Source organism: Acipenser ruthenus, chromosome 3 (assembly GCF_902713425.1).
Source record: "Acipenser ruthenus chromosome 3, fAciRut3.2 maternal haplotype, whole genome shotgun sequence".
Classification (NCBI taxonomy): domain Eukaryota; kingdom Metazoa; phylum Chordata; class Actinopteri; order Acipenseriformes; family Acipenseridae; genus Acipenser; species Acipenser ruthenus.
Window position 1 is genome coordinate 88,719,526 of NC_081191.1, and position 23,710 is coordinate 88,743,235.

At 37.9% G+C, this 23,710-nt stretch overlaps 1 protein-coding gene across 8 annotated transcripts in view; it reads right to left on the reverse strand.

Annotated features, from left to right (window-relative positions):
* Positions 1 to 8,510: 8,510 nt before the first annotated feature.
* LOC117394774 (RAB11-binding protein RELCH homolog) overlaps positions 8,511 to 23,710 on the reverse strand; it is a 64,815-nt gene continuing 49,615 nt past the window's right edge. For 4 of the 8 annotated variants that reach the window (XM_033993329.3, XM_034921070.2, XM_033993325.3 and 1 more), the window contains 9 exons: positions 23,598 to 23,704; positions 21,388 to 21,487; positions 18,686 to 18,768; positions 17,434 to 17,497; positions 16,952 to 17,090; positions 16,151 to 16,267; positions 14,531 to 14,619; positions 11,756 to 11,826; positions 8,511 to 10,387 (listed from right to left, as the gene is read on the reverse strand). In XM_033993329.3, coding sequence (XP_033849220.3) covers positions 10,267 to 10,387; positions 11,756 to 11,826; positions 14,531 to 14,619; positions 16,151 to 16,267; positions 16,952 to 17,090; positions 17,434 to 17,497; positions 18,686 to 18,768; positions 21,388 to 21,487; positions 23,598 to 23,704 — 891 coding nt within the window. In that variant the 3' untranslated portion in view covers positions 8,511 to 10,266. Of the gene's footprint in view, positions 10,388 to 11,755; positions 11,827 to 14,530; positions 14,620 to 16,150; positions 16,268 to 16,951; positions 17,091 to 17,433; positions 17,498 to 17,739; positions 17,823 to 18,685; positions 18,769 to 21,387; positions 21,488 to 23,597; positions 23,705 to 23,710 lie in introns of those variants that run through there. The other 4 variants (XM_033993326.3, XM_033993324.3, XM_033993327.3 and 1 more) reach the window with 3 other exon arrangements.

Genomic DNA, 23,710 nt, shown 5'->3' on the forward strand with positions numbered 1-23,710 from the left:
CTTTCTTTAATCCATTGAAGTAATATTATGCAAACCATTTCCTGCTTTAGGAAAGGGTACTGATTATAGTATTTCTAGGAGTAGTAGTGCCAATAGTAGATGGATTCTCGGCTGGTAGCTTGTGGCTTTGACTGAATGGTAGGGATAGTTCTTCAGGTTGGGATTTAGGTGCATTGGCTGATGCTTAATGAAATACTACCCAGTCTTTTAAAAAACATTTTAATGTCTCATATTAGCTTTATTAGCGGTATTACTGGTCTTCCAGAATCATTTGGTTCTTCACCTTTTTTATATTCATTTTTTTGTTCAGATTCAATGCAATAGATACAATGATTTATCCTGCCAGCTTTGTTGTAGGCCACATGGTCTGACTGCAGCTAGATTGCAACCTCTTTCTAGGATTGTGATGTTTGAATACCATCACTGTACTATGGAGATGTGTGTTTAAAGCATGCTTGGAATGGGTATGTCAGGTTTATTTTGGCTTTATTGAACAATATGTCACCAATTGTTTAATTCAAAAATAATTATTCATATAGTGGTGGTAATGCTTTTAGTGTAAAGTTTTGTTTTAGGAGTCTATATCAAACCACAGAGAAGCATTGATGCTGGAGAATAAGTAGTATTTGCATTGCAGAACACTAACAAATCTTTGTTCTATGAGGGAATCTTAACAAATAATTATATGAAACCATTCTCAGAGAAAAGCCACGATGACAACCAGAATGCTTCAATTACATCTGCAAAGAACGTTTGTCACACGAGGGGAATTTGCTTTTATTTTAATAACATACAGTATTTATATAATAATGCACTGTTATTCCCCCCCCCCCCCACCTTAAAATGAAAATGCAAAATCAGTAAATGAATTTAACTATTCTGATGTCAGTTGCAATTTCATTTTCTACGTGGTTTCAGTTCTGTTTCAGTCAATGTGATATTATTATTACATTTCTTTCATATAACTCTAAATGGATTGGTGTTTGGTGTGGGTTTTGTTTCCTTTTCTCTATAAATCTCTTTACTAGCTGACCTGGTCAATGTCTGGCGAATCTGGGACTGGTCTCTATTTTATATCCACCCCAACCAACTCACAAGTTCCTGAAGGTGACTGAAGGATTTTCATAATAGAAATAATTTTTTATGTTTCAATATTTTACAAATGTGCCTTACAGGATATATGTTAGCATACTTTTAAAATCGATACATACCTGTGTATGTGTATATATATATATATATATATATATATATATATATATATATATATATATATATATATATATATATATATATATACTTTTTAATTTATACAGTATTTATACAGACGAGAACATTGCACCATTTTTAATTCAATGATATTAGATGCAATAAATAAAGTGATAGCTAAATACCAGTAGCCATCAACACAGTTTTGTTTAATAAACTGCTAATCTGTAGTTTGTAGTAAAGATGATGAATGGTGAAATTAGTAATGCTATGATTGTTTAATTATTGCTTATACAACAGGGCAGAGGCTGGGCGTAAACCGGCGACCCCACACACGCAAGTGAGCGTCTTAACCAGTATGCAAAACTGTCTGCAAACACAACAACCCTGTGCATTACACTTAATACTGACATCTTGTGACTGATGGACTAAATTACAGGTAATCAGAGGGTCATGCAAAACTGCCCCGATAACTGTTAATAACACTATAAAAACAGTAAACCAATACATTTTTTAAGTATAGGATGTGGTTAATAAAAGGTAATGTTTCCCCTGAAGTTGGTACTGTTACCAGGCAGACCAAGACCTGTGCCTGCCCAGGCTCTAGAACCAGTATGCATTATTACATTAAAATCACACAAGCCAAATTCACCAATGGAGCTGGAGTCTGCAGCATTTTGTGAAGTCCCTGATTTGCCTTTGAGCCATAATTGCAAAAAGCAATGTCTCTTTATTACTTATTTTATAAAAGTAATCTCTAGTTGATGCAAGACTGTAAGCTTCTTATTCCTAACACCCCCCCCCCCCCCCCCCCCCACACACACACACACACACAAAATACAGCACACTAAAAATAATTAAAGACATAAATGCTGTGTTTCCAGAGCCAACTATTTATATTTGTTGTAATATTCTCCATTTTCGAAATGTGTTTACCTTGGATATGTGCAGTTGCCCATGTCAATCAATACCAAACAATGAGACTGACAATGATACAATTAAAATGTAGAGAAATAAGCACCAATACTTTACACAGTGTATCCATTTTTTGGGAACACTTATTTATGAACTCTGTTGCAAATACAAAAGTTCTTACTGCAAGTGCTACAAGGTGGTTAGTGCCGAACTATAATTTACCAGGTTCTAACTGACCGAGGCGGCCACTTGCAGCTGTGTCCAGAATCATTGTTGTCAGAATTGCATTAAATAGTAAATCACATTGCCCTGAATAAACACATTCCTTTGTGTTGAGGTGTTTCTAATGTTATGGGTTACACAATAGATGTCATTTGCATACAACTTGTTAAAATGGAAAAAAAAAAACACTTTACCATGGAATTTCCCACCTATTGTTCTTCACAGGTAGATTTGAAGAAAATTTGCGGGAAAAAATGACACCCCTATGAAATGTATTATGGACACAGAATAGAAACCGGGAAAAGCTTCTTTCTGTTTCACTTTAATTCATGATTACAGATCATCCATTACATGTTAAATGACTTTCAAATTGGAGTTTTAAACAATACCTGGTTGGAATGTGAGTATTTATGTATAATAAGGTTTGGCGCATAAATGTAGCATTTTTTCCGGTGGATAATCAAGGACAAGGAAAAAATGTATGTCACAATCCAAAGGTAAATAATCTCAGGATCTTATTATTTCAAACTGTTATGTCTAAAATTAAAAGATAATGCGATCTTGACATTACACATTTTATGTAATCATTCTTTACCATGTCCTCACCATAATTTTCCAGGGGGGTGGCATTGTTTTTTTTTTTTTTTTTATAAATTGTCAAATTACTAAAGTCTAGACAGTTTGAGAGAACTGGGTATCCAATTTCTTAAAAACTTCAACGTTCTTTACCACAAATTATTGAATTACAATCTGGATTCATCCATCCATCACACATTTTTACTTGAATGGCACAACTGGGGCATGTGCTGATCTAGAGTTTCATTATATTGTAGTTATAGCATGGCAACAAATGTATTTTGCCTATAATCAGAATTAAACATTTGTACACCTGTTTTGTCTGCTTTTCTATTCATTCTTGTGGAAGAAACAAGGGCCATTAAAACACATGAATGTTCTGTACAAAAAATGGCAGTAGGGTTATTGACCCATTGCATTAGAAGGTACTGTGTTTGTTTCTCAATTCTGCAGATTAAGCTTTGAATAAAACCAATACATGTGACAAATACATTACTTTTTAAAATGTCTGATGTGTTTCTGTTCAGTCCTCTCCATGAACCATGAGAAATCCTTTGTGAAAAAAACTACTGCTACATACCCTAAAACATACACCAAAACTATAACAATGTCGCAGACCTGCAGGAAACGATATTCTGTCATGCCTTAGTGATGCAGAGTATACATTAGGCTGTTCTTGATTTTGATTCCTTCATTATAAAATGGGTTAGGTTTATTTTTAAGTGGCTCTGATTACACATTAGGTACCGTGTAACAACATACCGTAGATATTACTGTCCTATTGTACAGAAATGTAAGTACATCCATTTTTAGAGGATTGGGAACTAAAATAATTAAAAACATAAAGTTTAAGGTTGAACAAGGAGGCTGTGTGGTCCAGTGGTTAAATCAAAGGGCTTGTAACCAGTAGGTCCCCAGTTCAAATCCTGGCTCATTGTGTGACCCTGAACAAGTCCCTTAACCTCCTTGTGTTCCGTCTTTCGAGTGAGATGTTGTTGTGTGTGACTCTGCAGCTGATGCATAGTTCACACACCCTAGTCTCTGTAAGTCACCTTGGATAAAGGTGTCTGCTAAATAAACCCTGAAAATAACACAATTTTCCCCAGGGCTTTCCCAGCCATGGCAGCATCCATATTATTGCACTTTCTGTATGTGTAGCTGAAACAGAATAATAGCCAGGAGAGCTGGGTTTGGATCTTAACCAAGTCAATGACTCATTGTTTCACTTTCCTTCATGTGGCTCAGTCCTTCCGGAGGAGAGAAGGAGAACCACTGGAAAAGAGATGTCCTACTGTATGTTCTGCAAAGATGTTGTTCCCTTCAGAGTTCCAGTGCTAGAGAAGGCCACTACAATTCATGTAACGTATAGCCACAGACAAGTTTGGTGCCTCCTAAAAACATCCTAGTTGAATCTATATAACATATTTATCATGCAAGGAATAATCAATAACTGCTAAATGTTACCACTTGCTGTCATTTGCAGATAGTATTATCATGCAGTTCTTTAAAAAATAAAAGCTTATGGATTGTGCTTTGTCAGTAAAATCTCTAAATGAATAGATGGGGAAGTGGGAACTACGATGGCTCATTAAGGACAGTAGAAATAATAGACATGCATTATGTCGAGATCAGAAGATACATTTTCTCAGGATCTCGACATTTCAAACCGTACAACAAGATCACAAAATAAAGCCACCATAGGGAACCACTGTATTGTATACAAAATACGTGTTTCTAAACCCTCTATTTGGAAGTTTCCTCAACTGATCCATGATAGCATGCTGTGAAAAAACATCAGCCTTATTTAGTTTTTATTATTTATTTTTACATTTATCTATTGTGTTTGCAATTATTCTTAGATGTTCGGAGTCCTGTTGTTCTAAAGTCAAATAATTGGTCTTTGATTTCCTCATTTCAGAGCTTGACCACGGGACTTTGCCCCATAACAGACAAAAACTGTTCAAACTGCTTCCAACTTTGTGTTCTGTCCACATAAAATTCTAGTGCCTGCACAGGGCAGGGCATATGGAGCTGTTGCTCCATATCAGACTGGAAAGGAGGTGGATGGAAAGCCTCCAATTCCACAGACTGGTTGACGTGAAATACCGAGATAGTTTTCAGCAAAAAAAGTAGGATTGGTATAAAGGGTAACCTTTGTCCTGGCTTCTGCAAAAATTAAGCAGGCTTTCGCAATTGAAAGTGCTTGCATCTCACTCATCTGCTTAGCCGAGGTGATTGCAAGCAAGAAAGTCGCTTTAAGAGATACAAATTTCAGCTCAGCTGAATCCAAGGGCTCAAATGGAGGCCTCATGAGTGGTTCAAGCACCACGTTAAGCCTCCAGCAAGGAACAATATCCCTCATAGGCTGCCAAAGCCACCAAGCTCTTTTCAAAAATTGCCCCGCCAGGAAGTGAGCTCCTGGGGAGACCGAGTCAATTTTGACATGGCAAGCTGAAATAGCTGCCGGATAGACCTTTAACATGGTGGGAGAATTCCCCTCGTCAAAAAGGCCCTGCAAAAATTGCAATATAACTGCCATGGGACAGGTCATGGGGTCAAAACCCTGAGGCAAGCACCACTTGTACCTGTACTGGGAACGCGTGGATGCTGCTCTGGCATTCTGTAGGGTGTCAATGACCCTATTGGAAAGCCCCAGATGGCTGAAATGCAGCCGTTCAGGGGCCAGACCCACAGCCGTAGACTCAATGGATTGGGATGCCACAAGGTCCCCCCTGCACCAACTGCACTAGGGAGGCAATTGCTGTGTCTACGGGAGGAAATTGGGCGGTGGTGACCAGGGCGACTGGCGCGCAGGCCGGTAACCTGGAGGGTGCAGCAGCAAGCAGAGGTGAGAGCCTCAGATACGGAGCAGCTACATCTGATCCTCCAGGGGGAACATAGTAGGAGGCAGCAGGAACTTACGTGACGTCATTCGAGTGCTCCGTGATGTCTGGAGTTTCAGGGGGAGCGGAGTAGGAGACCAGGTGAACAACTGTGCATGGTGATGCACCGGCCTGGGCATTAGGTCCAGCACAGGGAGATCCTGTCATTCTGGCAGGGTGTCCGGGAGTAAGGGGCAAGGGACCAAACCAAGCGGCACCGGACTGAATCGCAGGGGTGGTGGCCGGGGCTGTGATGGAAGTGGGCTCCTTACCTCCTCCCCCTTCAGCAACTTCTGGCGGCAACTCTTGTGGTGGTGTAGGCCACACCACTCTTTCCAGCAGCAGCTCCGACACCTCCATTTCTGGCTACCCCCTCTCGTCTCCATACCCGGTTGGCCTCTTTTTGTGCTGCTGTGGCCTAATTGATCATCTCTTTTATGTTCCATTACCACTGCCACTATATGTGAAAGATTTCACTTGTTTTGAGTTTGTTTGCCCCTTTTAAACAGACCCAGACACAGAAATTGAAGTTTTTAAAGCACTTTCGTGCCATTTTATTATTTTACAGAAATAAAATAAAACTAATCAAAACAAAAACCTAACTCCCCTTGGAGTACTAACTAAACTTTTCCAGTTCTTAAACTGATAAACTGGACAGCTAAGCTGTTTACCAGCAAAACTTGCAAAGAAAATGTACAAAATGAAATTTACTGGTTGCATAAGTATTCAGCCCCTTAAGTCAGTACTTTGTAGAAGCACATTTTGCAGCAATTACTGCTATGAGTCTTTTTTGGATAGGTCTCTACTTGCTTTGCACAGTAAGTAGGATGGTGAAATTTTTGCCCATTCTTCACAGGAAAATTGCTCCAGTTCTGATAAGTTTGTTGGGGATCGTCGATGGACTGCAAGTCTCACCATAAATTTTCGATTGGATTCAAGTCAGGACTTTGACTGGGCCATTCAAGAACATTAATTCTCTTCTTGTTCAACCAGCTTTGTGCTTCGGGTCATTGTCCTGCTGAAATGTGAATTTCCTGCCCAGTTTCAGAGTCTTGGCTGACTCAAATAGGGAGTGGTTAACATGTAGAAAACAGAAAGTACTGATTAGAGGAGAAACCTCAAAATGGAGCGAGGTAACCAGAGGTGTACCACAGGGATCAGTATTAGGTCCTCTGCTATTCCTAATCTACATGAATGATTTAGATTCTGGTAAATTAAGCAAACTTGTTAAATTTGCAGACGACACAAAAATAGGAGGAGTTGCAAACACTGTTGCAGCAGCAAAGGTCATTCATAATGATCTAAACAGCATTCAGAACTGGGCAGACTCATGGCAAATTACATTTAATAGAGAAAAGTGTAAAGTATTGCACGCAGGCAATAAAAATGTGCATTATAAATATCATATGGGAGATACTGAAATTGAAGAAGGAATCTATGAAAAAGGCCTAGGAGTTTATGTTGAAATGCCTTCATCTAGACAATGTGGGAAAGCTATAAAAAAGGCCAACAAGATGCTCAGATATATTGTGAGAAGTGTTGAATTTAAATCAAGGGAAGTAATGTTAACTTTACAATGCATTAGTAAGACCTCACCTAGAATATTGTGTTCAGTTCTGGTCACCTCGTTACAAAAAAGATATTGCTGCTCTAGAAAGAGTACAAAGAAGAGCAACCAGAATTATCCCGGGTTTAAAAGGCATGTCATATGCAGACAGTCTAAAATAATTTAATCTATTCAGTCTTGAACAAAGAAGACTACACGGTGATCTGATTCATGCATTCAAAATCCTAAAAGCTATAGACAATGTCGACCCAGGGGACTAAGTAGTGAAATTTAGTTGTTGCCAATTATTATTTTTTTTATTATTTTCTCCCCAATTTTGAAATGGCCAATTATTTTTAGGCTCAGCTCATCGCTACCCCCCCCTGCGCTGACTCGGGAGGGCGAAGACGAACAGACGCTGTCCTCCGAAGCGTGTGCCGTCAGCCGACCGTTTTTTTTCACACTGCGGACTCACCATGCAGCCACCCAAGAGCTACAGTGTCGGAGGACAACGCAGCTCTGGGGCAGCTTACAGGCAAGCCCGCAGGGCGCCCGGCCAGACTACAGGGGTCGCTGGAGCGCGGTGAGCCGAGGACACCCTGGCCGACCTAGCCCTCCTTCCCCCCCAGGCGGTGCTTGGCCAATTGAGCGACGCCCCCTGGAAGCTCCCGTCTTCGGTCGGCAAAGGAATAGCCTGGACTCGAACTCGTGACATTCAAGAACTGTGTTTTCACCTTTTTTAAAAGGTCCTGCTATGAAAATATTTCTAACCAGTAGAGTAGATCAACAACATTTGGCCTTATTCATAAAAGTTTCAGCAATGTGCAACTTCTTGGGGGGCGAATTTTAGCAATTTGCTGTATTCTAATAAAGTTTAGGCAGTGTTTTATTGACTACATGCCTTAGAATATAAGCTTTAGTATTGCATTAATTGATACAAAGATTAACGACATTAAAAATATTTCAGAACAAAATGAAAAAGGTGTCCTGGAAGTAATGTATTATGACTGCACTTATTTGATGTGAACAATGCAAGGTACAAACAGTTCTAATGGGGATTAATAAAGGAATTCCCTCATTAATTCAATTATTATTATTATTTATTTCTTAGCAGACACCCTTATCCAAGGTGACTTACAATCAATAGATCAGCTAGCTAGAAATGAAGTACAAAGTGATTTATTAAAACAAAAGAAACCAAGATACGTACATACATACATCCATCCATTTTATTTGTTTAAATGACTTTTTTTTTTACAGAAATGTTCCAAACTGCATGTAGTTTGTTCTACCAAGAAGTCTGTAGACTCAGCCTCTCGCATCTTAGATCTCACAGCAGCAAAATCACATGGATAGATAAGACTTTCACAACTAACTTATTTATGTGATATTTACAGGTAAATGAATTACTGAAGGTTTTATGTCTGCCATCAGGAAACATTTAATAAAGAATTAAGTGGAAAATGACCTTTTAACTTCATTTAAAAAACTAACCAGCAGCCCTATCAAGCCCTCCCTGCCAGCAGCAGCACCAATAAGTACAGAGCGCTTCAAAAGTCCCCTACCCGCTTCACAGATATGATTGGTTGAATGGTACACGCTATGGAGTAATTCAACTTGGCAGGTATTTCAATGGACGTGGGTAGTATTGTTGGCAATTTGTGTCATAGTGGTGCTCATCTCATTGGCCAATGGCTTGCATCTTTGAAATAACATTACCCATACCAGCTTGAGTAAAGTTAAAAACAGAAATACAAAAAAGTCCATTAGAAACAATGGGAGCCTACTGTTACGTCCCTCCCCCAAAGTATTAGTCTTTGCCAATACAGGTAATTCACATTAACACCAATCTTACCTGAGGTTTGTTGTGCTGGACATACTGCATTGCTCTCTTATCACAAAAATATATACAATAAAACACCTAAACCTATTGTTTTCTCGATTAATCACATACCTCTCTAACTTTCCAGTGTGTGTATTTTCCCAATCATGTCGTTGGCATAGTAATAAAAATAAATAAATAAATAAAAACTCATAGACATTACTGCCCATTCCAATACAACTGTAAATATCCAAGTGATCTCAACACTACAAAATAACAGCTGTAAATTCAGACCTATAACAATTCCATATGAAACAGAGGTGTTCCTCTTTATGAACATGTGGGCCTTGGTGTAACTAGAACTTTTATTAAAAAGGTATTCTTCACTCTTATACTGTTACTCTTACGAGATTCTGCAGGAATTCACATGAAGTTGCCACCAATACTCATTTCATTTTATTAGGGATATTTCTGCATGATATTTGGGGATGTAGATATGACTGCCTTGCTATAAACCCAATCCCATTTTAAGCCTTTGAGTGTTGTATTATTCCAAAAGGCACAGGGCTGGTAGCTTATGAAACTATCCATATAATAAAAAGCAGTCTGCATGACTATCACAATTTAAGTACACAAGTATTCTTCACTTTTATTACTTTATGACATTGACTTCAAATTTACATTATACAGGTACCGATCTAATAATTCAGTGTATTATACAGCTATTTACGTCCAAAAAAATAAAATTAAGCCCAAAATATTACTATCCACTTTATAAAAACTATGTCAGAAACATAACAACACAAAACAATTGAGACAAGACAGGGAGGAGCAAATTTAAGGACTTTTGTAACCGACCACATATTAAAAAAAAAAAAATAATTAAAACAAAATACAACAGATATACACCAAATTAAACCAATTGGAGTGCGCATTTCTTTGGAAGTTAAAGTTGAATAAAATTATCATCACCAGAAAACATAATAATAATAACAAACAATCAAACAAACAAAAAAGGCAGATGATTGAGTTCAAGTTCGAGATGCTGGACTGCAGGAGGCCTGTGTTAGTGTCAGGTGAGAGCAGGGCCTTCATCTTCACTTCTTCCTCTGGAATACATTGGCCAACATGGCCCCGGAGGTGGTCAGCTGACCCATTTTGTTGAGGAACTTGGTCTTTGTGTCTTCACTCACAAGACTTGCAGCAATGGACATTGAACTGTAAGAGAAAGGGAAAGCCATTCTATGAAATGCAGTGTTATGCTTTCAGGGTGTGATGCAAATCAACTGAAGAAAAAACACCCTTAATACACAAGTACGTCAGATTAATACTGTATTCACTGCCCTGACTGTAAACAGTAGAGGTATTGACATCAAACAAATGTATATCTACATCTACAGTGTATCCCCAATAAAAGGTTATTTAGATGCATGTAATAAAATGTAATGATGATTACTGCATACAGACAGCTCTAACCTGTCTAGAAAATATGCATCATATTCATATATAGATTTTTTTTATTTTACTGTCATTTTGTGAACTTCACAAATCTTTAACACTAGAAAATGGGGCAGTGGTGATGGTGTCAACAGCAGGTTCCTTAATTAATTGAAAGCGGCAACATTTAATGTAATTACAAATAAGAGCACAACACAGCAATCAGATGGGGGTGGGATGCACAATGTTCAGCATATTTTATGCATTCCTATCCCAGGCACACTTCTCTTTTTAAAACCCACATTGTGATATTACTCTGCAGCTCAGTCATGTAGAGGAAAAGGACTGGTGAGTAACTAACAAAGCTGACATGCTTGCTTCTATAAAATACATTTGTGGTTGAGATTTATATAGGGAATGTGTTTTTTTTTTTTTTTTTTCCCATCCTCTGTGATACAGTGATAAAGCTCTGTCCACCAAGCTGTCTAAATTCGTATGCCTGCAGTTTGAGTTTGAGAAAACTTTGGCATTATCTAATAACCACCAGAATTCCATATTTTAAAACTAGATAGAGGGACCTATTCCCCAAGTAAGTGCCAAGACAAAAGCTAATTTCACAGATCTAAAGAAATACCCCTGCTGCAAGGTTTAAAGAGAGGATTCACAATGCTTCCAAGTGAGAAATGCCAAAATAATGAATGAGTGAGGGACGACAAAAACACGTCAAAGCCACTAATGTGACGTCACTGCTACATACTGGCCATTATCAAAAACAAAATACCAGAAACATCCACATGTGCTGTATAAAACCAGACCTATTCTGGTGTGTGGATATTCTGCTATTACAATATACAATTCCCTAGCAATATTGTGATCTTACGGCAACATTAAAATGGATTGGAATAGTTGGGGAATAAAATTGCATAAAACACATCACATTAGCTTGTTTAATGTTGTTGAAGCTGACACCCTGGGATCCTTCAAGAAGCTGCTTGATGAGATTCTGGGATCAATAAGCTACTAACAACCAAACGAGCAAGATGGGCTGAATGGTCTCCTCTCGTTTGTAAACTTTCTTATGTTCTTATTCATATGACCACACATGACACATCACACAATATTAGTTCAAAGTAAAACAAGTGCTATTACCCTTGAGGTTCCTGAACCATCTTGTTTTCCACCTTCTGCTCACATTCCTTTATCATGGAACTTAAAATAACCTGAAAGAAAAACAAGAACGTGGTTAAAAGCGTAGCTTTTGAAAAACACACTCATATTCAACCAGTAGTCTTTTCAGAAGCTGGAATAATTAGTAAGCATGACAAATAATTCTCTCAATAGGAAACAACAGAGAACCATACAGAACACACATAATAGTAGATTAAACAGGCAAGAAAGAAACATCTTAGGAAGAATGTAGCACAAAATACTGCTTCCCTTTAAAGTGAGTAGGGTTTACAATACAGAAGAAAACTGCAATGATTGATCATCTGAGGCTATTTTTACAGTGGTCCTTGTTCCAGAAAACCTTAATTTAAATATAAACCATATAAATGTACAATACATATTTTAGAAACCTCTCTTTTTTAAATTAAACTGTTTTATATGTAGTGCTGGGACGAACACAGGATTTTCATGTTCGGATATTCACTCAATTTAAATATTCGCTTGGATATTCGTTTGTTTTTCAAAAAGTAATAAAAATTATATTGCTCTGAACGCAGGCAGAGACAGCATAGCAGCAGGGGCAGGGGGGCATGCCCCCTGTGTGTGTGCCTTTATTTTACCTTACAATATGTAACATGTTAAAATAGAAAAATATCCCAGGAGTAAAGAATAATTTGTGTAGCACTTACTTTACCTCAGTGAATTAACTACAAAACAAAGGATGCCAAATAGCAGTTCAAGTTAAACGTTGCTTTGTTTATTCCCGAAATAAATAGTACAGAAAGTTGACAACGCATTTTATTTCTTTTTTCATTCCTTGCCATTGCCGTTTCTCCACAGTTAACAGTGGCCATTGACACGTTTTCATAAAGTAATAACATGAGGTTTACTTGTGCCTTTTTGTAGCTGAACAAGCAAATGAAACCTGAAATTTAACTTTAAACACTTCAAATAAAACAAAAATGTAGAAATGGCGTTGTAAAGTGAAGGGGGAAAAAAACTCACCGTTTTGGTTCTTGTTTATTACATTCCACATAACAGAAAGTCACAACGATTCTGGATCGCTCTAAGCAGCACAACACATTTTTGTCCCAGATGGCTTTCCATAGAGATCACTATGTGTGCGCGTGCATAATCTGTTTTTCTTTTTTTTTTTTTTTTTACTTTTTGCTGTCTGAAACTTTTAAATTAGAGGCTCAAGAGCTGCTGTGTTTAATATATATATATATATATATATATATATATATATATATATATATATATATATATATAATCTCACATATCACACATAGCTCTTTTTCATTTGCCATTTTTTGAAACTGTTGTGCAAATTCTGGTGAGGCGGTAAATAAGTGCAAGGTATTTTTCTCATTTGTAGCGAATACAAACATCTGATTTTTGTATCTGAATACATGTCAAAAAATATTAGTTTGAATATTCAGATATTTGTCCACTATTTATATGTGTATTTGTATACAAAGTGAGGCTGTCCCCATTCTTCAACACCTTCCTTCCTATCATAAACCAACAGCTGCTTCCCTTATTGGCCGACATGCTTTTCAACCGGTAACATGCTTTGGCCTTGAAGAGACTGCTAAAGTGAAATGACCGAGGAAGTGAAACAAGAACTGACTAACAACTGAGAACTCTCTTTAACCGTGCGTACTAGAATTAAAGATCATGCCAGGTAAACTTTCTGGGAATATTTTGTATGCTACAACCACAAAGTAATTTTACATAGCATTCCGTTTTACTTTGCAGTAAAAAGTGAACACATTGGATATCAACCTGCCACTGTGCGTGCACGTTTACAGATTGTGTCTTCATGTTTACTTTATAGAATCACAGAAGCACATGACTGAAATCCAAATAAAATTACCATTTGCCTTCTAAATATTACAATGATAACATTGTGTTTAAGATAAGCATCTAACTGTGTGTAACACGTGCCATTTAAGCCCCAATTTGGTCATGCTATTAAAAACAAATTTCACGTGGGTTATGATTTCCGGAAACTGCAATGAGTAATTATTTAAATCCAATACTTTTCTTTAAAAGAGCTGGCATCCCGAGTCGGCGTGGGAGTTGCAGCGGTGAACCGGGATAAAGAATAATAATTGGGCATTCCAAATTGGGGAGAAAACCAGGGTAAAAACCATTGGCGACGACTAAAATTATAAAAGAAAAGATGTATCTTACAGTTAAAACATTCTACTTTGAACTAACTGATTAAGTTCTGCATCATAGCTAGGGTTCAAGTCCTCAAGCTTTTGTGGGGAAAAGTCTGCTCTTGTTTTGTTAACTATTAAATAGCCAAGTGTACATATTTATTATGTAACCAAGTCTTCCAATTTGTTATTTTAAAATATTTTTATAACCATTACGTTTCAATTAGTGTATCGGAAAGGTGGCAGAATTGACAAGACAGAAGTCCCACAGTTAGCAGGTTAAGCACAGATTGATTACTGAATCAAATCTCCAAATCTTTTCTCTCTATTACCTTGATTAACATGGCAAATACAAATCTCTTACACAGGACTGCTGTGGTGGATCGCCCAAGTGCCTAAACCCAGATGGAAACTCAAATATTTAAAAACAAGAGAACCCATTGATCTTTCAACTATGCATACCTGCAAAAATCCACAAAAAATAAATAACCTAGCAAAAACCTTTTATTAAATACTGGTAATTATAGTGGCATAAACAATAGTTTTTAATGGAGTAAATATTCCACAATGTGGTCTATGCATGTATCACCTCATGTTCAGGGGAAAGATGTTCCATGTCAGTTCTCAGACACCTCAGACCTGGCATAAAATGGGTTACCATCAAGTCTTCTGAAATAACTGAGAGAGTACTGTTAAGGAGCATGCCAGTTCATTTCATGAATGTTGACAAGATGGCAATAACTACTATAATACCACAATGCAATGAAAAAATCACATGCTGCCAATTACTTTCACTATAAGCCAACGGTCCTTCCAAAGTATCCGTTTATTCAGCTTATTCTAGATGTTCATAGACACAATAATACCGACATCAACCATACAAATACTATTTTTATTATTATAATTACTTGTATAATAATAATAATAATAATAATAATAATAATAATAATAATAATAATAATAATATGCACAACCATTTATTTTTGGTTTTTCAAAAACAAAATAAGGCAGTGTTTTTTCTACTTTGAGGTGCATTGACTTTTTATTGTGCTGATTAAAAATTGACATCACGAAGATGCTGCAAAATGACCTGTCGATCTTGGTCAGGTGTTGTGACTCTTGGTATCCTAGTTCGTGGCCTGTCATTGACAGAGTGCGTCTGGTTATACTGTCTCGCCAGGTTTGAAATTGCTGGCTGTGAGCACCCAAGACGACGAGCCACAGTACGTTGCCCTAGTCCAGCCTCCAACATGCCGATTGCACGAAGGCGCTGTTCTCTTGACAGACATAGCATATGTTTTTTTTTCTGTGATTTTCTTTATTGCTTTTATTCAAGCTTGCAATCCAACAGCTGAAATCACTCCATATCCAGTGTCCAATCAGCTGTCTCACTAATTAGGTGATTAAGTGCAAATGCTTCAGTCATAGTCACTCAAGCATATCATGGACATGATCGAGTGATTAAAATGAAACCAACAACATTTTGTCAATGTCCATCATTTATATACCTGATTTTTTTTCCGAAAATAAATGTGTTATAATAGTGAGTCTTTTGATGCTCGGTATATAGAATCTGCTGCTTTCAGCAAAAACAGCATTGACCCTGGTCCAAATTAACAGGACCACAGGCTAATCTTATTTGCCCACATCCTGCTTTTACAGTGGATATTTAATAAACAAAGTGATCAGCTGACATCTGCTGTGGTAGGTTTGGAAACCATAATGTGTTGGACACTGCTAAAATTTGACCTCAGAGGGTTGTCTGGAACCTAATCTAGCCTTAAGCATGTCAAAGCTTTGCTATGCTGTGGGAAACCTACGCATGTGCTGGGAAATGCAACCAAAATGACAGACCTTTCCTGTTTTCAAGAGTTCTTCTCAATATTATTTCAGAACACATTCAAGTGTATTTCTTTTGGGGTTTACTAATGTCAACATGGACTCCTATGAAACAAAACCCTGTAACAGTATTTGTTGATTTTCTGATGCACCGGTGACATAGACAGAAGAAAATGTAGAGAAAACACACTGTACACATCACATGTTCAACACATTTGGAAGAGTTTCAAATATAGCTCAGACAATTAGAGGTCAGTATCATGAGAAAGCTAATTCACAGAGCAGTATATATCGTTACTGTTTGTAACAAAAGTTGGTGCATAGTTTAAATCAGATTTAATAAACTATAAATTCATGGTGAAAAGGATACAGCAACAGGACAGTGCACTGTAGGCTTCAAAGAGCTGCATGGCGATGTCTTGCCTCTTGCTTTCCACCGTCTGCGTGTTGTTACCAAGAGCCAGGTTGTGCAAATGAGGAAGCACAACTGAAAAACAAAAACAAATGCAAAGAAAACCAAAAGGCGTAATTAAACCTTGTTTCAGCAAGGGAAGACAAAACAACCCCCTTATTCTTAAAATTGTTAATTGTCACTCTTGACTTTGCTGTGTAAATGTGTTCAATATTTAGAAACATATACAAACAAATCCCCAGTCCTTCTGCTCTGTTAATCCTCTGCTTGCATTTCTGTTGCGCTAGGGGCTCTTCATCGCATGCCAAGACACAGTAGGCCCAGAAACTGAAGAAGCTGTCTCTTTTGCGTTTCGCCCTTTGCTTGTTTGATATTTTACATTTCGCAATTTGATCAAAATAATTGGCTCAAAACACTGAAATATTTCGTTCTTTGATCATTTGTCAATGCTCAAATCATGAAATGGTTATTTTTGTCGGTCATCCTGACTATGAGTGTAACTAATATAAAAAGAAGATTATTTTTTTTGGTTTTGATTCCCCGATTCCACAGCTTACAGATGACATTCATAACCTTGTGTTACATGAGTAAACCCTGTATAAAACCGCTCATAATTAGTGCCTAGAGCAGTGGTCCTAATTGCTGTGTACGTCACTGCGAAGTTGTATCCAGTGAACAATACATCTGCATGATGAGTGCACTTTACCAGTAAGGTGATAGAATGAGGAATGCTGTATCAGAGTCGACGTGAACACTCACATTCATCCCTGAACCTGGGCTCAGCATTCGGTCCAACCCTTCCAAATGTTTTGATGATCTCCATCTGCAAAGAATGCTGATCCTGATACTGGGGGTCTTCTAAAAAGGAGGCCAGCTGCATCTTCACTCTTTCCAACAGCTAAAACAATCAAAAGCACTGGTCTCAGTATTCAAGCCTCCACATGTATTGGTGCCTCCACTATATCCACAGATTACTAAATACCTGCAGTGGTGAACATCCAAGATACTCAGAACCACCAGCTTAATTAAATTATTATTTCACAATCAGGTTGACAAGAGAGACAAACTGGTTCAACAATTCAAGATTATTTCCTGAAAGGTCTGTGGATTTTATTGGTACAAAGTGATGGGTGGGTGGAAATGTTTCACATTTAAACTGAATCTTACTGGATAAGGTGATCTCAGCATATTGAACACTGTTAATTAAGTCAATGTACTATTAATAAGCTGGAAACACATACCTCTTTTTGTGTAACTGTCTCCATGATCGTACCAAATGCAGGTATTGTAGCTATCCTTACAGAACTGGAAAAATAGGAAAATACACAATGATGTTTACGTCACGTCTGCTGAAACTAATCAACAGGCAAAGACCAAAAAAATAATCTTACTAGAAGAAAAAGAAAAAAAATGAATTTGTTAAAAGTAATTCGCACCGTATGCAAGCATGGAATCATTGATATGTTTATTCAGATGTCAGTGAAAACCAAACCAAAACAATGCTAAAGAAACAGAGAGGGTTTTATCTCGGGGTTGCATTAACTCACAATTCAGGATCACTGGACAAGGTAACAAGGGCTGGAGCTACTCTCTTGTCAATTAAGGCTTCGCTCATGCCTCGCAGAATCTGCTGCAACCGGTCAAAATGCAAAAGAGAAACGGGCAGGTAAAAATAATGGAGTGAAGACCTGGGCTAGCTGTGACTGCGGATGGGCAGGCAAACTCATGGTCACCTAGCATGCAAGCGATTGGTTAGCGACGTCAACCACCTGTGAGAGAGGTTAGTGGGTTACTTTACAGCAAAGCACACACCCTCCTCCTTGGCTTCAAAGAGTCACCCACACTGCTTATACGGCTATATCAAAAGATACTGACCGAAACTATAACAGATGCTTATGGAGTTTTGTTATGTGCACAGATCAAACAAGGCATACCAAAAAAAAGCCTATCAATATACCTTTTTGGGTCCTTTTTTTAAAACTTATTCTGTTTTTGTGAACAAAATACAGATTGATATTCCTGAAATGATGCTTTAACGTTCCAAAACAGTGTCATGATTATCAACAGAAAGCTTTGTGAACGGGCATAATTCATTCTGATAATTTTAATAAACAATTTGATCTGAATGAATGGACGTGGAACACACTGTGTACTGGAATGTCTGTAAGTATATCTAGTGGAAAATCAAAAATCAATAGAAGCCTGCTGAAATGAGTTATCGGATAACTTACAGCACCAGGGCCTAACATTCTAGTGTCAGCACACTGTGTGCCTGGTATTTACTGATGGGGACTACTGTGCTGCATTTGAGGTACATGAGGCCACTGGTCATTTTTGGTATGTCTGGTTTTGTGTTTACACACAAAACACAGCACATGCTTACATTCAAATTTAAAGGAGTAGCAATGAAATACCAAGTGAAAACAGAGGGGATTTACTTAAGGAGCCAAGGCTGGAGGGAATGCCAGATGAACAAGGCAGGAATAGACTTACATTTCTGGGTCACTGGAGAGAGTAATAAGTGCAGGAACAACTCTCTGAGCTACTAGAGTTTCATTCACCCCCTTCACCAACAGCTGATTGGTCAGAGCAGGGTGATGTCACACGGGATGCATGGAAAGAGCGAGCACAGTGTCATGGCACATCGCAGAGAGAAAAGGAAAAAACAAAAACAAAAAAACGACAAAAAACACAAAAATATAACAAAAGCAAAAGCAAACCAAAATATTAAAAGGCCAAGCACATAGTTCTACACTACTGCTTCACATTGTGCGAAGGAATGCTACAGTATACTAGCACTCCTCATCTACTCCAGGTTTAAATAACAACAAAACCAAAATGCTGTGGGGTTTGTCAGTTTTTAAAGAAAGTAACGGCAGACATCAAGCAGCAGTAGCGTGTTGAAAAGCCGTCCTCATTACTGGCCAGTTTAGACTGTCCAGCTGTGTGACTGGCAGAGCCAGGATACCAGTTACTGTACACTTCTGTCAAAGCCGCTGATCTTGTCATAGCCTCAAGCCCTCACCAATCATGAACTAAAGTCATTTTATTACAAGGGTATTAACTTCTATTCTTGTCATAGCTCATTGCCATTTATGGCCCGAAGCGTTGACAAGGACAAATGCAGTAGAAATCAACTCCCTTTCCAACAGACATGAGGGTACTTTGTATTGTACCTATCCTGCAATACATTAGAAAAGGACACATATTTAAATCATCTGCAATTGCCTCCATTATAATAATGTTCCTCATTATTGTTGCATAGTGGCTGTATTTCCACACCTAATTTCTCTGGGAAAGTGCCGATTAATGGGATACTTTTCGATCATATGCATTTTCTTTATATCTAATTTCTTACAGGTTTAATGTGTGCGTTTTCTCTACTGGAGCCCCCTTCCCAGCATGCTCTTTGCATGCTTTCAGAAAATGCTGATAAATTTGGACAGCCCCTAACAAATAATTATTTGCTACCACTGATAAAGCTGATACTTTATCACTTTAATCACTATTTAGTCATATCCTGATGTAACTTTCACTATTATCTGCTGTATTATTGAATTGTGGTTTGTCACACTTGAAAAAAAAATATTGTATTTCTTGCTCTTATTGTATGACTTGTATTGTAACACTTGAATGTATTTGTATTTGCTTGCGATTGTAAGTCGCCCTGGATAAGGGCGTCTGCTAAGAAATAAATAATAATACGTGGAAAATTGAAGACAAAAATCACACAGCTTTTTTTTCAACTTGCCTCAATGTTTAAAAAAAGAAAAATATTGAAAAGGTATTACTTAGTAAACTTGGCAAACACAGACCTCAGCAATACTGCAATAGATAGAAAATGTATAATGGGATTTGGAAACAGTTAAGGCGATGCAATATTATGCAAAATGGAGATGGTATAATGTCACTAACTTTTCCGTGAATTACTTTATTTCATTTTTTACCAAAACAGATTATTTATAAGGTTTGGCAAAACATGTTTATATACGACTCATGTTGGAGGAGCACGGCTGCAGTGCCATTATGTGACTGAGAATTCATTATTTAATCAAACATAATTCTGGTAATTCAAGAAAAAACTTGGAGTGAACGGTGTGCTAACTATGCTGAGCCCTGAAGGGCCAAACAGCAAACAATATTTTCAATCCCAATACAATGTAGGAATCGTATCCTTGTATGCACAGATATTTGTTTTTACATTATTAAAATAGCTTTTATATTTTAGCAATTGCACTTTATTAGAATTGGATAAGTGTAATTGATTGCACACATCTTCTGAGTGAACAGCTTGTACAATTAGTCTATAGTGGTATCATGCCCTTCAGTACAGCTCCAGCCATTGGCAGGAAAGCAAGAGGCTTCTGCAGCTCAAACAGACTAGAAACTGTGGCGTCCATTTAACAGTGGTGCCTCGACACTAATTACATGATTCAAAATCGGGTAATGAAAATAGAACATCCAACACTGCCTGCGAGTTTAGTGTACATCTGTCAGGAAAATATGCATCTATGACACGGCTCGCTGCTAGATGAGGACACCTACTGCAATATTAGCCTCAAAGATGACCCAAAATACCTTCTTTAAATACTGACACATCTTTTAAAACCTGCTGTACTGGAGTATAACTTCTAGCATTGACACTGTCTCTCTCTCTCTCTCTCTCTCGAATGAGGAGGATTATCCCGGTTTTCTGCTTTCCAGGGGATTTTACTGCATGCCATAAATCAACTTACAAACGGTAGGTGTGTGTGTACCAGCAAGTGGCAGCTACACATCATGCTGCAGCGAGTGTTCTTGTAAAACAGATATTTTCTTAAGCATTATAATTAATTTGTTTACACCCCACCCTGGTTACAACAGGGTTCAAGGAAGGTGATACATTTTGTAGGCTTTAGTTCTTTACACTCTTGTAAGTGAATCACAAAATGCAAAGCCGAACAACTTCCTAAATGATAATGCTTCAACTGACAGCAGCGTAACGAGAGTGGGGTGTGAGAGTAGGCTTCCTACAGCACAAGCCTAGTCTGCTGCTCCACCACATAGTACACAACAATTGTTATTCTGATACATCATTTACTTTTATATACATATCTGTCATGCATCTATTAAATACAAAACATTTTCCATTTACAGTTTTTTTTAAAGCTTGATTATTGGTATAGTTCAAACCGAGGCATGAATTGCTAACTTACCTCAAACATTCTTGCAGCAGTGCAGCGCACAAGTGCCGATGTGTGGACTACTCCATACCACAGGACTGTTAACAGCAGCTCGTGGTATGCAGGGTTGGCACTGAAAAAGAAATCAACAAATATCTTTGTTAATAACAATAACAATAATATCCAACATTTACACGAGAGATGAAAATTACATTGTTTTTGCATTTGTTTTGCATTTTTACATTGTGCTTGCATTTTTTTTTTTTTTTATAAATTTATTCGTTGCCAATTATTTTTATTATTTTCTCCCAATTTGGAATGGCCAATTATTTTATTATGCTCGGCTCACCGCTACCACCCCTGCGCTGACACGGGAGGGTGAAGTCGAACACACGCTGTCCTCCGAAGCGTGTGCCGTCAGCTTTTTTTCACACTGCGGACTCACCATGCAGCCACCCAAGAGCTACAGCGTCGGAGGACAACGCAGCTCTGGGGCAGCTTACAGGCAAGCCCTCAGGCACCTGGCCATACTACAGGGGTCGCTGGTGCGCGGTGAGCCGAGGACACCCTGACCGACCTAACCCTCCCTCCCCCAGGGGGGCGCTCGGCCAATTGAGCGCCGCCCCCTGGGAGCTCCCGTCCTCGGTCGGCAAAGGAATAGACTGGACTCTAACTCATGACGTCCAGACTATAGGGAGCATCCACTCGGGAGCCCCCTTGTTTTGTTTCTTTTATAATAGAGTAGAGCTTATAATCTCTTTGGTCCAACATTAGGTGTATTATAAGGCACCAGTACCTTGAATGAACAGTAATATGTCTTAAATCGCCACAGATGTTCAATTTCTTTAAATTACTGTTTTTTTTTAATTCAGTTATTAATGTATGAACTAACCATTAACAAAAAATACAGAACAAATCAAAAAGGTAATGTAAGTTTCCCTTTTTAATCTCTGGTGCTACCCGTTGATGTAGTTGTCTACAATATAAAAAACAAAAAAACAACTGTGATATAAGAATCAACCAGAAACCACACAAGCAAATTTAAGAATTAACAGGATTTCTTTTTTTATAACACCAGCTAAAACTACTGCCAGAAATTAAAGAGATGTATGTATTTGAAAATAGTTTGAGATGATGATTCAAACTTGAACACGCAAAGCATGAGTCAGACCAGACCCACACAGATCCTGAGTGTGGTGCTGTGTGAGTCGACACACTTTAAGGATGTTGTTTCACAACTAGTTTTTGACAGCTGGTTGTACTGCCTGATGCTACAAAACACTCAACAACAGACCTGGGGTCAATTATGATAATTACAATTACAGCAGAATTGTTTGCAATTACAATTACAGTTTAATGCTATTTTGTTAAATTACAATTCTGCTGCAGTAATTACAATTACACTAAAAAGTAACAAACAACTACACACATTAACATGTTTGTTCTAAACAAGCAAGCAATAATCACAGGTACAAATACACAAACATACTATATCACTTACTTTCAAACAAATGGGGTCACAATTACAACAGCAATTCACCCCAGGTCTGCTCAGCAATACAAGAAGATTAGAGTACTAGCTATACAGTATATCTTCTGACACTTGACTGCAGTTATTGTATGAAATGTGATCCCATGTAGGTTCCCAACATGCAACTAATCCTGCTGCTTGCTGACGAGATGTCTCCCTGAATGAGTTGCTACATCTCAGCAGGCCTGTATAAATGTTTTCCAAAAAAAAAAAAAAAAGGTATGACTAGCAAAAAAAAGTGTCCCTGCTTCCATAAGGAGTCTTTGCTTGGGTAGGGATCACTGGCTTTGACCATCAAACTCGCTTCACTTGCCACTTAAGCTGACTTTAACCAGTTTGAGTGAAAGGTTATTCCCTGCAAGTAGTGTTGAAATGTGCTTCATTTAAGTACATAGCCTAGATTAAGCTACTGTATTTAAGACTAAACTTCGAATGTTGACATTACTAAATGTAGTAAATGTATGCCTTATTAGAAAAGTCTGCTGATCCACACTGATCCCAAGCATTATTTGTAATAAAAACATAACTTGTGCTAGCCAAAACAAAATAAGCTTTAATACTGATATTTTCCAACACGGCAATATTGACCATACAGCTTTTTAACTAACACACGATCCCCAGAGGTTGTTACGTATGCCATTTATAATCAATATGCTAAAGCAGGGTTTTAAAACTGTGTACAACTTTAAAATAAACAGATCAAAGGCTTTACCCCAGCTCCACAAATGAAGCTTTTAGGCTGTCAAGAGGCGCGTGCGACAAAGAAAGGGTTGTCATGACATCCTCCAAGAATCCTATCAATAGCTTGCGGTCTTCTTCCTAAAC